The sequence below is a fragment of the Pezoporus flaviventris genome, unplaced genomic scaffold (assembly GCF_033815535.1).
Source record: "Pezoporus flaviventris isolate CSIRO_AGI_PZ_B2104156 unplaced genomic scaffold, CSIRO_AGI_Pfla_v1 ptg000015l, whole genome shotgun sequence".
Taxonomy (NCBI): Eukaryota; Metazoa; Chordata; class Aves; order Psittaciformes; family Psittacidae; genus Pezoporus; species Pezoporus flaviventris.
In genome coordinates, this window is record NW_026892563.1 from 16,491,552 (window position 1) to 16,508,153 (window position 16,602).

The window sequence follows — 16,602 nt, forward strand, 5'->3', positions numbered from 1 at the left end:
TATACAGCAGTATGAAGGAATTCACAGCCTTAATAGAGGACCCTAGTCAGAAGCAGACACATCACTTTGGAACATCTGTTACAGTTTATTTAGAGCTGTAGGAGCTCCTGTAATGGTGTGCACAGTAGCTAAACTGACTTCCTTGAAAACCAACTGGAAGACAGCAGACACAATGTGAAGCACTGTTCAGGTAAGGGTAGAAAAATAGAAGTACATCATTAAGTTGTATATCTGCAGCAACTTCATGAAAATTGTCAGTGTCTTTGGTACTGGAGGACCCTATACTTTTTCATCACCAGTAACTTCTCTAGCAGAACATTCTGAAGAACGGACTTACACTGATGGATAAAAACACAGAAACGTATATTCTGGAAAAACTTACTTATTCAGGTGCAAAAGAGAATCATACATTTAGAAAAACCCAAACTTTCCTTCTAGCAATATTTAGATGACACATTGGAATAGGTCCAGAATAGAATATATTAAGAAAATGGGATTATCTTAATGGTTACCTCTTCGCCCTTGATTTGTGATGGTTTCTTGACTACCTCTTTGATTAGATGTAATATAGTGTCAATTTTCAATGTGTTAAGTGCACATATTAAGTCCACAAGAATAAGCTGAGACGCACTAGCCACTGGAACAATCTGACAAAACAAAAGACACAGCCCTCAGATCACTGTAGCAGGCAAAACATGAAGTTGAAAAAAAAAGCTTTTTGTGTGATTACTCAAATATCAATACTTATACAAAACATAAATTGGACAAGTTAAATCAAGCATGCAATAATTTGCCATATATGGATCTTCTCCCAACACCTTCATGAAAACAACTTCATTATGCTCAAATGAAAGCAGGAAAGAGGTGTTCTATGCCAAATAAATGCTAGTTTTATGGACTACAGCTCTAACCTTTCTATGGAAATAGAGCTGGTTCAAGGTCTTTAAAATACAATTGGAAAATTGCAATCTTAAGATTACAAACCAGCACTGAATAAAAAAAATGCCTGTTACTATCAGACTTAAACTGCTACACTGTCATTTTTATTTGATTATTTATCTAGTTTTAACTGTAGTCCTGATGCTTTATGGAATTACATGTAAATAGGAGTGTTTCAGATTTTTCAGTGACTTGCCACGTCACATGTAAAAAGCCCCAAAGAATCTGTAAACAAACGCAGAGTTTAGAACTGATCATATAAATGTAACATTCATCTAGAAAACTAAGCGTGCCTTTCTTCAGTTTCACCTTGCTTTTACTTTGATTCCTATGAGGTTTCTTGCTATTCCATACTGCTGCAACTGCTGCCATCAACTGGATTCCAAGTTGTGGTGTCAATGGATTTATGAAGTCCAGTATTTTAGTTCTTAATGTCTATAGAGGGGGAAAAACAACTGTCAATGCTCAACTTTGTAAGGCAAAGGCTGTCTCATAGTCTGTAAACATTCTTCCTTTTCCCAAAATATTCATAAAATATCAAAGAATCTCTTGATATACTTGGTAGTTAGACTAGTTTTAATATCTTGAGTTAGTTAGTGTATCCTCCTTACATATGGAAGGTGCATTTGTTGTAAAACATTGCAAAATAGAAAAAAATAATTTCTGTGTTCTATTCTCTCTTCTCCTACAGATATTTTCACTACATTTTATCAATATCCACAAACAAGAAGGGAAAGTCTAGTATTTTTATTCCTGCAGCTATATGTTCTACTGCCTGTGGAAGGTGCTGACAATTCAGGGGCGGTTAGCTCTACAGCAGTTATTAACAGAAGCTCACAGAAAGACCAAAACATTAAACAGATCAGGATGGTGAGATACACAGCAGTTTAAAAGGACTCCTACTTTAGTTGCTTTAAAGTAGACTGAAGAAGAGCCTTTAGTTGTTCCAAAGAAGTCAGTTGGTCTTTTTTGAGAGTCTTCCCTCTTTATAACACTCCAGAGAAGAGACATGGTATTAATAATGCGAGGTAATTCTTCCAAAATGGCATTCCTAGCGTTTCTCAAGTTTGCAGGTTCAACTAAACAAGAGGACTAGAAAAAAAAAAAAAAGAATATTGAAATACCTTATATTATGCACCACAGAGTAACTACTCTTAGGAGAGTTATAGACAACTAGGAGAATTATAGACAACTTTTCTAATGACAACTTTAAAAATAATTCAACTATTCTATTTCTGAAATATACTGCTGCTATTAGAATCTACTGAATTTGTTGTTCACTATTTTGGCACTGAGAATTGATTTGTCTAGTGAATTATTAGTAGTATAACATCCTCTTCTGACAAATGCTATAGAAAATAAAAATTGTGGAGAACACATCAGCATGTTATAAACTCAAAAGAAAATAGAAGACTTTGTTAATGACAGAGCAACTGTAGACAAGCTACATGGGAGTAATACTTGCGTGATCAAGATCATAATGAACATCTTGTACTTAGGATTAACTTCCCTGTCTTCAAATAAAAAAATAAGTTCAGTTCCTCTCCGTTACCCTTTTACTTTGTTTACTTCTTTTGGTTTACTGTGAGGCTTCTTTAAGGTTATCTTCTCGTATAAAACCTGCTTTACTATGTATATTCACCTCTGAATGGAAAAGTTTGATGAACTGCTGCCAAGGCATCAAATAAGTGGTAGGCATTAAGCACATACCTTTTTATTTTGAGTAGGGTGATCCAGAAGGCAGAAGTGACCAATGGTTGTCAGGCCTTCCAAAAGGGTTAGTGGGTAATCAGGTGTAACATTTTCTCTTTTAGAAGTTAAGCTTTGAATGAAAAAAAAAAACAACAAAGCAAAACAAAACCCAAACCAGTTATCAGGCCAAGTGTTATTTCCTTGATTAAAAATTCCAGTAGAAATCTGCTTCTGTTCAATAGTTAAAAGAATACTGGAATGACCAGACAGGACTACCAAAACAAAGGATTCACAAACTACATTTGAACAACCCTGTTTACTTGTCTAGATCTTTCAGAATGACCACAAAACTTTAGCTTTCAATTATATTTTCCTACTCCTTTCACTTACTGCCTGTTCTGAACAGTATCACTGTATTTTTCTACTTCACTGTATCCCTCCTCAATTAGTCCTCCAAAATCCTCAGTCTTGTCAAAACTGGGAACTTCTTTTTCACTTGGATAGCAAGCAGAGAGGGATAAGAAGTATCACAGCTGCCAGTCATCCTTGCTGCTGGCCTCCTTTCTTCTCTTCCTCCAACTGCAGTGAGCCTGGCTGCAACAATACGTCCTCTGCCCCACCCAGCCTCGATGCCTGTATATGCAGCAGGGCTTAAAGATCAAGCTCTGGGAGCCACAGTGCTAAACCAGTAAGTTACTATGCACTACTCTGTAGCAAGGGGAACTCTTCAGCATAACAAATCACACATTGCAGACTCTTACCTTGCAAATGCTTTTGCAGATGTTTTCACAGCTTCATTTTCATACTGTTTGACAAGCTCATCCAGGTTTTTACATATCTGTACAACAAATGGTGCCACAGTCCAGCCTAAGGACTTCCCAAAATAGGGCAGGGAACCTGTCACTAAGGCTACCCAAGTGGGATGCATCCCGTGGCCATACTCTGGTTGCAATCCTCTAACCACAGCGGAGACAAATAATCCCTGTGAGGTTATTGGGTGTGGATACACATATTGCATTGCACCAATAGACTGCTGGAAATTAAGAGCCTGCTGCCATTCCTTAGAGAGGTCTGGTTGATTCTCCTGCTCCCCATGAGTCTGTCCAAGATGGTGCTCCAAGACAATCAATACCTGCAAAAGCTTCAGCAACTCAATCTGGAGTGGGTGTTCACTCCATATTTGATCATGCCCAAAATTTATTAGGTTCTCTTCAAAGAGCTCTTCTTCAGGAACATTATTAGCTCCATCTGCCATAAGAAACTCATACCGCTTCTGACTTATATACATAGATGCAGACAAAGAAAGAAGAACAAACTCCTGAATTTTGCATCTTCCTAGCAAATTGCATATGAACTCTACATTCTTATTTTCTGCTGCCTTTGCCATAGTAGCTAGCTGCGTCATCATTCTAATCAGTACTTCCACACTTTTAACCTGAACATCTCTGTTGCCAAGCACATCTCGGTGTGTGACCTTCAAGTAGCATGGATAATATGAGCGCAGAAAACTGAGACAGAGGTAAGTGAGCAGTTCTATTAGAAGAGAATGGGGACACATGGTTGGGGACTGAGTCTGGAGCTTGCCATAAAAACTCTGCCCTACAAGAGCTTCCTGATGGCGAGCTAAGAGGTTGTAAATAAGATTCAAATGTGCTGTGGAGCTGGTATCCATGCTTGTAGTAGCTACAGCTTCAATAAATTCTTTAGGGTTTGTTTTAAGCACTGCCTCCAGAACAGAAAAAGCATACAATACCCTCTTAGAATCATAAGGCTGCAAATATAGCAGCATGTGTTTGAACAGAGCTTCAATCATCTCCTGTTTTTCCTTCTGTTGCTTGAGCAACCTAGAATTGGTAATTTCCTGGAGCTCCAAGTCCACCTCTTCATCACTTGACAGAGACTCCGATGCCTGAGTCCTCTCAGAGTCAGCACGTACAAGGTTTAACGCTGCACTGGATTTGGAGCTTTCAGGAAGGAATGCACTGAGCAGACTCACATGATTTGTGGTCTCTTTGCCATCAGTTGCAGCACTGTCATTGTCCTCATTGCTCACTTCTTGCAGCTCCAGAGAAGGAGAAAAAGAGGATGTATTTTCACTGTCATGGCCTGTGCTGGTGTCTGCTGATTCTGTGTGCTCACTATTATCTTGGTCACCATCTGCTTCATGTAAGATAACTGGATTATAAGAGCCATCATTTTCAGGCTGTTCAGCTTTTAACTCCAGCTTCTCTGGGTCTTTTTCCACTTCTGCCCAAATTGCTTCTCGGTCCACAGTAGTAAACTGACTCAATGGAAGGTTTTCCTCAGAACTGCTCTCAGAGATGCCAGACTCTTTCAAAGAGGCCTTTTTCTTGCAAAGCAAATCACGTATATCTTCTGGAAAAAAAATTACTTGTTTTGGGGTTTGTTTTTCAAAAAGAGCATGTAATTGTCAATTTCACATACAGAAACATAGAACAGTTTGGGTTGTAGATTACCTTTAAAGATCATATAGAACAAAACATGCTTTATATTGAAGACATCGTTGTAAGAAAAAAGAAAAGGTTACAAAGCTCTCTGCTCTGGTATTAATTGTAACGAGTTAAGCTAAAAGAAAAATTAAAAGAAGTAATTGGTTAAGGCAAGAATTATCTATTTTATTTTTAAGTGCTTGAGCAGTGCTAACCTATTGTATGTGCAAGAGAACAGGATCAAAACATTAAGCTGTTTCACTTATGCTATGACTCCCTAGATGTGACAAATTTTTTTTATGCTTCCTGAGCATAAAGTGTTTGCTGAGATCAGAAGGGAAACGAGAAGGGTAGCAACAGAGGAACCGTGTTTGTATAGCATCTAATAAACAGGTCCTTTTGGATGCTATAAATGTTTGTCATCTAACTATTTGCCAATCAAGACAGAAAACCAATTATGTAAGCTGACAGCTAGATTAACAGTAATCAGACAGACAGTGACAAGGAAGTTTCTTTACACAAAGCTACCAGACACTTCTCCACCGACTTCCTGCTCTGCTCCAGGAACAACCCTGGCTACTTGAGCCAAATGGTGCAGCATCTCATATCCATACCATTCTCAGCAATCCCAAACCTGAACACATTGACAGCCTTCACAGGACTTTGAACTTGGAGCAAACCCTGGCTCCATGCCTGTCTTGGTCTTCCTCAGCTGCTCCCCACAGGTGTCTGTCACACTTGTCACACACATTGTGAATCACATATGACACACAGATCATATGTGGTTCACAGTGGGTCTTATTATGGGTCTTAAAATGGACATCTTCCAGCTGTCAAATTCAGCTTGTCCACATAAAGACTCCCTGCCACATTCTTAACTTTAGGTGGCTGAAGGTCATCTTCCATTCCAAACATCTGTCTTTGCTTCTACATCCTAGCTCTGGGGATCCTTGAGACATATGCCACAAGGGCTCAGCTCTCCTCTTGAATCAAGGCAGATCTTTGGACAAATACATTTTAATTTTCAGAATTCAGCAGAATTAGAAGGGAGGTTTTGTGTGCTGTGACCTAGACAGCAAGATGTTCCTCACAACCTCTGGTTATTAACACAATGCTGAAGGAATCATTAGCAAAATATTCTGAAAAAAATAATTTGATACGAGGGTGCATTGTGTTCAAGGGCAAGACTGGGTGGAGAGAGTAAGATTTGCCTGTCCATCCTACCGAGAGAGGTATCCTGTCATCCTACTGAGACAGTTCGTGGACTGACACAGTCACCAAACTGCTCCTGGATTTCATTTGGTTGCAGACCTAGTTTTGCTCGAGAAGGGATCCTGTACACAGTGAACACACATGCAGTGTGGATCATCTGGGAATGGCAACGAGAAGTGTGGCACAAGATCCCAAAGCAAAGCAGGGAGCAATCCAAACTAAGAGTGTAGGTGCAGTCACCATAACAGAAATGATCATTAGGCCTTCAAGTAGCATAACTTACTCCTGAACTCTGTTTTAGGCATCGCTATAGGTACTAGGATGAGGAGGAATCCATGGAACTGATGCAAGACAACTCAGGGTAACAGCATGCCACTGTATTTCAGAGACTGCCTTCAGTCGGTGTTCAGGAGTATGCAGTGCTATATTAGCACTTACAATTTTAGTCCAAGAACAGTTTTACCTGCTGAATTTTTCTGTTTGATGTAGTGGATGGACGTGCGCTGTGTCTTTGGATGAAGCAGCAGCAGCAGGACTGGTTCAAGAATCCGTGCAACATCATTAAGTGAAAGAGCACGGATCAGCCAGCCCTGTGCTGCAGCACCAATTGCGCCATCTGAACAATTGAGACTGTCCAGTACCACAAACAGAGACCTGAGTGAAGAAATCAGAATGAAGAAATACAGTTGAAATCCCTAAAAAGGTTAATTCAAACAACAAAATAGTGGCAGGGAACAGACATAGTGCATGTTCAAGTAAGCACCGGTCAATGGCTCATGTCTTCTAATGACAGCTTGATCATGCACATTTTCTGGAACTGAGGTCAAGTACTCATGCGTTTGTAAAAGCAAGGCCAGACACATACTCACACTCTAGAAGAGCAGCATATTTTAAAGTTCTTTCACATATTCATTTAGACAGATTCTTAATGCTTTTGTCCCATTTTATACAAGGTTATGGTCTTGTAAATAGGAAGTAAAACTGTGAGATTTTTCATAAGTAGCTGGTTCTATTTTCTTTGGAAATAAAAATGCGTTATGCAGAAACTTGTCTACAAGCTACTCATATGAAGCTCTTTCTATAGAAACTTTCTTCATACAAGAAAATGCACCACGCGTACAAGGTCCCCCATGCTTTGCAAATGTAGTAAGATCTTCCTTTTGTTCTTGTTTCTCTTTTTGTCTCTACAGAGAACTTTTTCCTACCTCAGAAAAAAAGAACATAATAAAGCTTGATACAGTTAAACATATAAATGTAAGTCCAAGACAGTGGAAATGGAAAATACCTATCAAAGGACCGATTGTGAGAAGTCACTCTGCTGCCTTGGATCTCTCTGGTCAGGTGCCACATGACAGAGAATCTGAACAGTGCTTCCAGCCTTGTCCCCTGTGCAAGAAAACAAGACAGATACATATTTTTTACAGCATTCATCTTTAAGTAAAGTTTTAGTGATTTTTAAACCTTTAGCAGAACAATAGCTATTGTGTAGGTGACTGCTAATCCTTCTCAGGTAGTTTTCTGTCTTGCAATAGACTAAATCAAAATGCCATATACCCATGAATGCACAACCAAAACAGCCACAGTGTTAATAGGAGCAAGAAAAGATGTGCTGATACACCGAAAATGTATTTCAGGGCTCTGGTGTATAAACACTTAAGTATTGGTTTGGTGCTAGGGAGGTTTAAAAGTTGGATGACAAATGGGAAGACACTCGTATATTAGGTAGTGTTTGTTATTGGTAATTTTGTTTGAAAGCTTTTAAAAGATTTCCAAACTCTTAAGTTGCAAAATTGTAAGAGCAAATGTATGAAAACAATACGGAAGACTGAAGGTGGCTGTTTTAAGTTTTATTGTGCAAGGCACTTCTCACAAATACATTGTAAGCTATTAAGTAACTATTCTGACTTACTATTAAACTTAGTCATTAAACTAGGTAATTAAAATAATTAATAACTGGGTCACTTAAAATACAGCTAACTTATTATGAGAACTAAATGCTGAGCCAACATTACATTGACATACATTTATAAAGCAATAAAATCTTTTGTTGGAATATGCAGTTTACAATATGAACATAAAATAAAATTGGTTTAGAGTTTTTGGTGGAGCTAGGTCAGTTTGGAAACACTGACAAAAACTGCAGGCTTTTAGAAACTACATGATTTGGGCTGAAACTAAAAAGCTCCAGTGACTGAACTTGTATCCAGGGATTAAGTTTAGCAGTATTCCTGTGATGAATAAATTCCAGGAAATTGTAAAGTCATGAACAGAGTCTGTCAGACTCTTGGAAGATACAGAGACCATGGAAGTGAAGACATGGAGTGGAAGGGAACTGGAAGCAGACTGAGAAGCACTGGAATAATTCTACAGTGATGAAGGGACTTCAATGAATAAAGAACTTACTTTATCATGATCCAAAAGTGCATGGCAGATAATGTCTTCGCAGATATTTGCTGATGGTGCCAAGCAGTGTAGCCTGTAGAACAGCTCCACACATGCAATATGATGCTCTCGTGTCTCTTTGTTCAGCTGATTCCAGAGCACACAGGCTACTCTCTAGGGAAAAATAGCATCAACAAGTAATTTATATTAATAATAGTAATTTATTCCCTAACTTAAAAGCTTTCCATTGCGCAAATCCCCTCTACTACCAAAAGACATTTCCAAATCACCTTAGTTTAGCAAGGAGCAAAAATTCAGGTTATACATTCAGACCTAAAGGAATGTAACTCTCCTACCCTAGTAGGACAGATAATTCAAATGTATGTGCATGAGAAGGTAAGAAAAGCATTTCTGCTTCTATTTTCTGGGTCAAAACTTAATAGATTGTTCATGTGTCAAGCACAGCAATTGGCAACACGGTAATTAAGAAAAAGATCTTGGAACCAACACTCATACCAACACTAATATCAAAAAATGTTCAGGAGAAGAAAAGAATCTTTGAAATGTGTATACTAAAACCAAGGAGGATTACTCAGCCATTAACATTTTCTCTTATCTGAAAATTTAGAGTGGTATCAAAGTTTTCCAAAGCATAGTTTTCAACATAATGAAACCAAACCCTTCAAGTCAGAAATCAAATATATCTACCTCCAAGAATTTGGGCACAAAACCCAAATAGCAATTTGAAAATAACCTTTCACTTTTGAACATTCTGTTGAGAAACACATGCAGAAGAATGGAATTGCTTTGCAATACTTGTGGAAGCAAAAAAAAAGCAGTGTGTCATTGTTACACAAACATCCTGCCCCCAACATCCATTCAAATAACATTTGCTTTCCCCCACCATCCTTAGAGGTTCAATCTAGTTGGGCAGTAAAAAAGGAAAAGCAAATTGACACCTGGTAGAAATCTGTTTTCTCTGAGATGATCTTTAGGACTCCAGGAGCAATGGGAGGAAGGGTGACCATCTGTAGCTTTCCAAAGAAGGGGTTGTGGCCAGACACTTTGTATCTCTTCATTCTATCTTCTATCACAAGCGCCAGTGACTGGGAATGGTTGATCACCTCCAGCAGCGTGAAGATGGACACATTCTGCACATAGCAGTCATTTATGCAACAGCATATTGTCATTAAGGACTTCAGCCACAGAGGGAAGCTGGCATCACAACCTTCTCAGAGGATAAGTGAAAAAACAAAGAAAAAAACTTTTTTTTTAATAATCACAAGGTTGTGGTCATATTTCCAAGAATCCTTCAACCAAGCTCAGAGGACCAAGAGTCAAAAATGACTACCTAAATCCAACTGCCATGTTGGATATCATCAAGTCCCTTACTTCATGAAGGACTTGCTTCAGAGCAAGTTATATTCTTTTCCCTATTTCTCCCAGCAGAAAGCTCTTGCAGGACCTTGGTAACCCAGTAACTAATGGATTTCTGCTTTCCATTTTATGCTTACTCACACCTAGTTTTTACAGCTGCTGCTTTCCAGCTCTCATTGTCAAAAACCACAGTGGTCTGCTGATCCAAGGATGCTCTTTCACATAGCATTGAGGCATATCATTTCAGAAACGGTGAAGCACCCAAAGAACTGATATGGCTAACATCAAGTCAAGTCATCTTTGCCTATCCTGAGTGAATAATCAGATACATTTTTATTAAGGCTAGACTGGAAACAGTCTGAAGTACGAGTTTTGGCTTCAAACCCAAATGCTTTAACTGCTTTACTATCACAGCTACTCTTCCTTCTCCACATCAGACAACTTCTGTATCACATTTAGTCCAGAACTTCATTATCAGAGGTCTTTTCTTTCTGTCTTTAAACCTTACTGTGCTCTCCAGGATGTGCAGTTGAAAAGAATTTTGAAAATAAAACTTCTATAACCCTAGGCTGATATTTCAAAGAAACATAATTATGAAAGCAAGCCTTGTAAGTCGAGCTACACTGCTGACCACATGCAAGGCACTGCAAATATGCAAATGTCCGTGTCAGGGAGACAACTCGCCCATGTAGATGATGGGCATATCATCACATTGCTGAGGAAGACATCAGAAATTTCTAGTGAGGTGAGGATAAGAACTCAATTTATCCAGTTTCTCACCTTTCTATACACTATAAGCCTATCTTGTCAACTGGTCTTCAGGCCAATAACTGCTTCTGTTAAAGCTAATGAATGAAATTGAACTCCCAGAACAAACAGACCCACCAGTTATACAAGATTATTCTTTCTTAGTTTACATTGGACTGGACTCCTTTGAATTCTGAGGTTTATGGAAAGAGATTATTTTGCTTCTGGTATGGTTGAGAGCTCCAGTTTTCTACCTACACCCATCTTCCTCTAACATAGCAGATTTCCTGAAAGCCCTGAACCATGCCGCAAGGCTACAGGCCAGAAGGTCTTTGCATCCCTTCAGCTACAAGTTTTGTAGTGAAAGCTTTCAAAAGAATGTGAATTATAAAGCTTGGGAAAAATTGTTCCTCAGATGCAAGACAAAAACCACATGCTGATGTGGGGAAGTCTTTAATTCACATGCAACTTGCCTTCAGCCCTGTCAAAAGACATTACTACTGGCCCATGTCACACAGCTCACACCGCTATTCTCTAATGTTCAAGTTTCCTAGTAAAGAATCTTTTCTTACCAGGAACATGAAACAGAGAGAGATACAACTGTTCCATTTCTTCCTCCGAAAGATAGACTGGGAATGTGGTACAATCCAACAAAAGGTGACAAGCTGCAGAGAAAGCTTCCTTGCAGTCACCCCTAAGGGGTCCCAAGACAAGCATCACTTGTTCAAAGTCCCACTCTTCTTCTTCCTTTTCCTTTTTATTACCAGAGTTGTGGTCAGAAGGAAGAGGATTAGAACTCTTGTTCTTGAATGGTGACCCTCGAACTGAGAACAAGTCTGAAAGCATTCGTTTAAACTGAGGTACAGTGATTTGCTTCGTATCCCATGGGCTCTTCTTCTTGCTACCACTTTCAGGCAATCTGTAGCCATTCTCTTTTTTCTCTTTTCCACTCAGATTCATTGCTGAGATGCTTTCGTTATTTGTTTCTTGAAATCGCATCCCAAAAATGTATTTACTGGAAAACTTGGCAACCAGCTCTTGGATGCAATATAAAGTCTTCTGAATGCTTCCCCCTTTCTTCCATACATCATCTCTCTCAAGGGTCACAGTTGGCACCCCCAAGTGCTGAGAGAGCTCTGGAGAGGAAGTGCTTAGACCAATTCCACTGTCTTCTGACTTCAGGGGAGGGAATGATGTCTCATCCTCCTCCTGCAGCACAGACTTAGTCTCCAAGGTTATGTCCACATTTTCCTTTTTCACTGGGCTCTAAAACAGAAATGTTAATGTGGTTAATGTTGCACTGCATAGATCATTTTAAACTACACAGAACTGTGGCAGGCACTAGGGAAGACCAACGACAGAAAAAAACCCCAAACCCTAGTATTTGCAATTTCCAGATTACTTTTACAAAATCATGAGACACAGTTATTTGTATGCAACTAATTTCAATTGCATTTAAAACCTAACAAATGTTTGTATAATCCTCACACCTTGATTCATCAAACACCAACAGATCCACAGCTACAAATGGAAATGTTTCCTTAAAATCAATTCACCACTAGAACAGTATTACATATGTTGGATTATTTCTACTCAAATGCATGTATCTGTTCTACTGAAAAATTCTGGCAGGCTGTGCTTGTGTGATTGCTTTATGCCATCTATTCCTCACTCCCTATCATGGTCTTTTCACACAAATAATACCACATTGTGTTAAACTAAAATATTAATTGAAAACCTTGCAAACCCAACCAGCTGTAAAGCTGGGCTTGATTTGCAACTTGAATCTTTAGCAACTGCATTATACTGAGTACTTTTCAAAATCATTGAGATCACATTCTTCTGAAGAGGTAAGATTATAGCTCCAGTTTCAGACAAGACTATATACTCCTTCACAGTCACAAATAATTCACACAAGTCAGAACTTAAAACCCAGTAAGTCTAACAAGGCAGCAGATAGCTCTGGAAGGGGTGAAAGAAGGTAGGTTCAAAAATCTTTATTGCTGCAGTTATTATGCAGGTTTAAGTTAAGAGAATTAGCATTTTAAAATGTTATGTCACTAACAATTTCAAACATTTAGAAGTAGCTGAAAACCACCTACCCCATTTCCACTTCCTGTCTCAATGTCCAAGTAGGAAGGAGGCATTTGCACTTTGCTAAGCACCTTAAAACAGGTCTTTAAGGCATGAGTGAGTTCTGGTAAACCTAATACTTCCATATTTTCCAGGAGAGACTGCACCATATAACTGAGCATCTGTGGAAGATACTGAGTCTGCACTTCAGAGTAGAGCTCCTAAAATAAATAAACGTCATTTAAGATAGCTATCACATATTACTGTCTATATTCATATTTCTGTCTATATTCAATATTGTCATATTCAGCTGTCTAACAACACAGGTCAGTGATTGATAAAGTCAGTTCATGAATTGTTAACCTGTACAAACCTACTTAAGCACTATTCCGCCTTTCTTCATTCTACATGATGAACACCAAATCATACTCCAAAAATCTTATTATAGCTAGCCAGCTACTAAGAGACCCAAAAGCCCCAGGAAATTATTTCTCAAGATGCAAAAGGTACACTTTTTCTTTCCCTTGACAGAATCACCATATTTTAAAATGCAAATAGTTTTTATTTTGCTAGGCAAATAGCATGGGTAGCCATACATAAGTCAGCACATAAAACTATACTTTGCAGGGCATAGCATGCATATGTACACATATGTCAATTTGCCCATTTTCATCTTAGGTAATCACAATATGAATTATTTGATTTTAAGTTTCTTAAGACTTCAAAGCAGCTTAATGTTGCCTTACCAAAGGAATCACATCAAGAAGAAACACCAACAGCGTGCAGAGCTCTGAAATTGTGGGAGGAGTGCTAATATTTTCAAGAAGATATCTCGTCTGTGTGGATTTGTTTCTGGATGGAGAGAAACATTATTATGTAAGCTTTTTTCTTCTCAAAATTCGTATTATAATAAAAAGCTTCATTAAACCCAGCACAAAACACTGAACAGCCAGGCTTTTTGAAGCAAAGTAAAATGGAACTTCTAATATAGCAAGATAAAAAATTCTGTCAAAACCACTTTATTGTAGCTTGCATGTGGGATACTACAGTACTTCTAATTTTCAGATTGAATCTCTATGCAATCTTACTGAAGTATAATCTTCTCCATTGTATTTAGAAACCAATAGAATGATAGATATCTCTATTTTTCTTGAAAACCCACTTGTTCTTCCAAGAAAGACCTCTCAGCCTCCCTTTCCAAAACTTTTTCTCCTCTGTCATTTTAAAAATAATTTCTTTTGTTCTCAGGTTGCTACTTTACATCTAATCATTTACCTGTTTGCATTTTTAATTACTTTAGGATTCAACTTGCATACCTGTCTAATTCTAACATGTGTTTTGTCCCTTCCAGAATTTAAATGTTTCAGTAAACACTATTATCTTACACAAATAGCTCTTAAGTGGCATTTCTAAGAGGAACACTACTGTTTGACAACATAAACACCTGAAACATTCTTCAAAACATTTGGTCATGTAATCCCAAAGAAAATCTGTGCTTAAGGATGTGATCAACAAATTGACTGTCTTGACGATTTCTGAAGCATTTTTGTTCTCTTTTATTGCACTGTATGAAAGGAAAAAGAAAAAAAAAACAAACCAAAAACAAATGTTAGTGAAGATTCCAAGAGCATGCACATTACAGTACTAGCTGATGTGTTCTGAAAACTTCCCCCCCTTTCTCTACAGGCTAAATGATATTGATTGGTTTAGATCAAGGACTAAGTCATTCTGGAACAGCTAGAGTTTAAGCATCTTTCTCCCAGATGAAAGAAGTCAAGTCTTCAACTTTGAAAATCAAAAGGCTAAGAGTTCTGCCACCAGACTGATTTTTGGCCAATATTAAGTGGGTTTAATCAACGCAAATCATGTGCAGTGTACTTTATTTTCTTCTCTGCTAACGAAGAGAAATCAATTGTGTGTGGGGAAAAAAGGAAGTAATAGAAAATCTGATTTTCCATACAGAAGGTCACTTTAACAACCTGACCTTCCTTAAATTGGTCAGATTTTAGTAATTCAGTTTAATATAACTGATAGAGTTTCAGTTCATAATTGAAAAGTTGTAGCTATACCTTGTAAGTATGTTGCCACTTTGATTGTAGCTGAGTTCAAGATCAGAACCAAGTGCATCCTTGCAGTAGGAATAAAAGGCTCTAATAACTTCAAGGAAGAGATCCCCAACAACCTGTGGCCCTACAAATGAAGGAAAAAAGAATCTGGTAGTTGCACCAAAGTGATTGCTAGGCAGCTCAGTTGCAAACTTGTATAGGCTTAAATTAGGGGTAGGTAGATGAAAAAACAAAACATTCACCCAAGCAGGAGAAAAATGCTTTTTAAAACGACAGATTTTCCAGTTACAATAAAATTAAATATGTGGCTAAATATATATATATATATGCATGCATTAATTCTACTTAAATGTCACCTGTTGTTCATTTTAGGAAATTTAATTAAGTGATGCTTGGAAAGCCATAGTACTGGTTCTACATTAGACTTAAGTCACTTCAGTAAGACACCTACACTGCAATCATTTATAAGTGGCCACAACCATAACCATGAATCTGCAGTTCATGCGCCAAAAATACTCTCCATGTCTGTAACCATAAGAAAAACAATCAGATTAACCTATATATGTTTAACATAGCAGCCTTGATTAAATTTCCAGGGACAGAAGATGGAAAAATAAGCAAAACGAGACAGTTTAAATGCTGAAATATATCAAAAATGCATATTTATACACAGTTTTAAGAGTAAGGTACAAAAGTTAGGTGTGTGGGGACAACTGCATCTAATTTTCAAGGGTCACTTTTATTATTTTATCTGAAATTGTCTATAAAGGAGGTGAACCAATAATAAGTACAATACCCTAAACATGGAAGCATTTAAAGTGGCATAAAAGGATTCCAATGAGTACTTCTAAAAAGGAAAAGTGAGGTGAAAGGTTCCTGTTGCGTTTTAGTTTGCTACCTTTAAGAAGCTGTGCTGCTGAATCCGTTTCAAAAGGAAGTGAAAGTCATATTGACTTAAGGCTTAATAAGTTATATTTTGTGTGCTGATTGCATCAGAAAGTTTAAACTATGCAATGCAGCTCAGCTAAATAACCCTGATTTGTAGTTCCGATTAACACTGGTTGTCAGCCAAATAAAACACACAACAGTTAAAATATTTGTCATCTACTTTCTAAATTAAACTAATCCATAAATTTCTAATGCAACAACCCTAGTGTCTTCTTCAGCATTTTTGTCAGGAAATAAAAGTGCTCTATATAAGAAACTTCAATTACAATAAATTTTGGGTTTGGGGTTTGTTTTTTGTTTGTTTGTTTGTTTGTTTGTTTTTTAAACAGCTAAAACCAGTGGAAGGAAACATTAGCACCACTGTCTTACAAACAGACTAACAATTGCTTCTACTAAGGTAGCATTCATTTGTTAGATAAGAAATAGAGAATCCTTATTTTTCCTGGCAGTGCTTTGATAATTCTTTAACAGGAAATGTGCTTAAAAGTACTTGCCTGACCCATGAAAGAGGATAAGCCTACCACATACAAGATCCTAGGAAACAAACTGCCACCCAAGGGTTTAGTCTCAGTACATGAGTTTTGTTCTAAATCTACGCTTAGAACATAATTTCAAAGACTTGTCCGCACATACACAGCTCTTACAGAATACTATTAAATCCTAAAACTCTGTCAAGTCATTTTGGTTTAGTTTTCACACAGAGAAAGGAGAACTTG

General features: G+C 37.8%; 1 protein-coding gene across 3 annotated transcripts in view; it reads right to left on the minus strand.

Moving 5' to 3' along the window:
• The window catches only part of DOP1B (DOP1 leucine zipper like protein B), a 50,073-nt gene that overhangs the window by 11,879 nt on the left and 21,592 nt on the right, over positions 1 to 16,602 (minus strand). For 2 of the 3 annotated variants that reach the window (XM_061453642.1, XM_061453644.1), the window contains 14 exons: positions 14,942 to 15,062; positions 14,317 to 14,436; positions 13,619 to 13,724; positions 12,902 to 13,093; positions 11,372 to 12,065; positions 9,635 to 9,906; positions 8,697 to 8,849; positions 7,579 to 7,679; positions 6,757 to 6,947; positions 3,393 to 5,007; positions 2,650 to 2,761; positions 1,843 to 2,031; positions 1,249 to 1,374; positions 513 to 647 (listed from right to left, as the gene is read on the minus strand). In XM_061453642.1, the coding sequence (XP_061309626.1) occupies positions 513 to 647; positions 1,249 to 1,374; positions 1,843 to 2,031; positions 2,650 to 2,761; positions 3,393 to 5,007; positions 6,757 to 6,947; positions 7,579 to 7,679; positions 8,697 to 8,849; positions 9,635 to 9,906; positions 11,372 to 12,065; positions 12,902 to 13,093; positions 13,619 to 13,724; positions 14,317 to 14,436; positions 14,942 to 15,062 (4,127 nt within the window). The remainder of the gene's footprint in view (positions 1 to 512; positions 648 to 1,248; positions 1,375 to 1,842; positions 2,032 to 2,649; positions 2,762 to 3,392; positions 5,008 to 6,756; positions 6,948 to 7,578; positions 7,680 to 8,696; positions 8,850 to 9,634; positions 9,907 to 11,371; positions 12,066 to 12,901; positions 13,094 to 13,618; positions 13,725 to 14,316; positions 14,437 to 14,941; positions 15,063 to 16,602) is intronic. The other variant, XM_061453643.1, reaches the window with a different exon arrangement.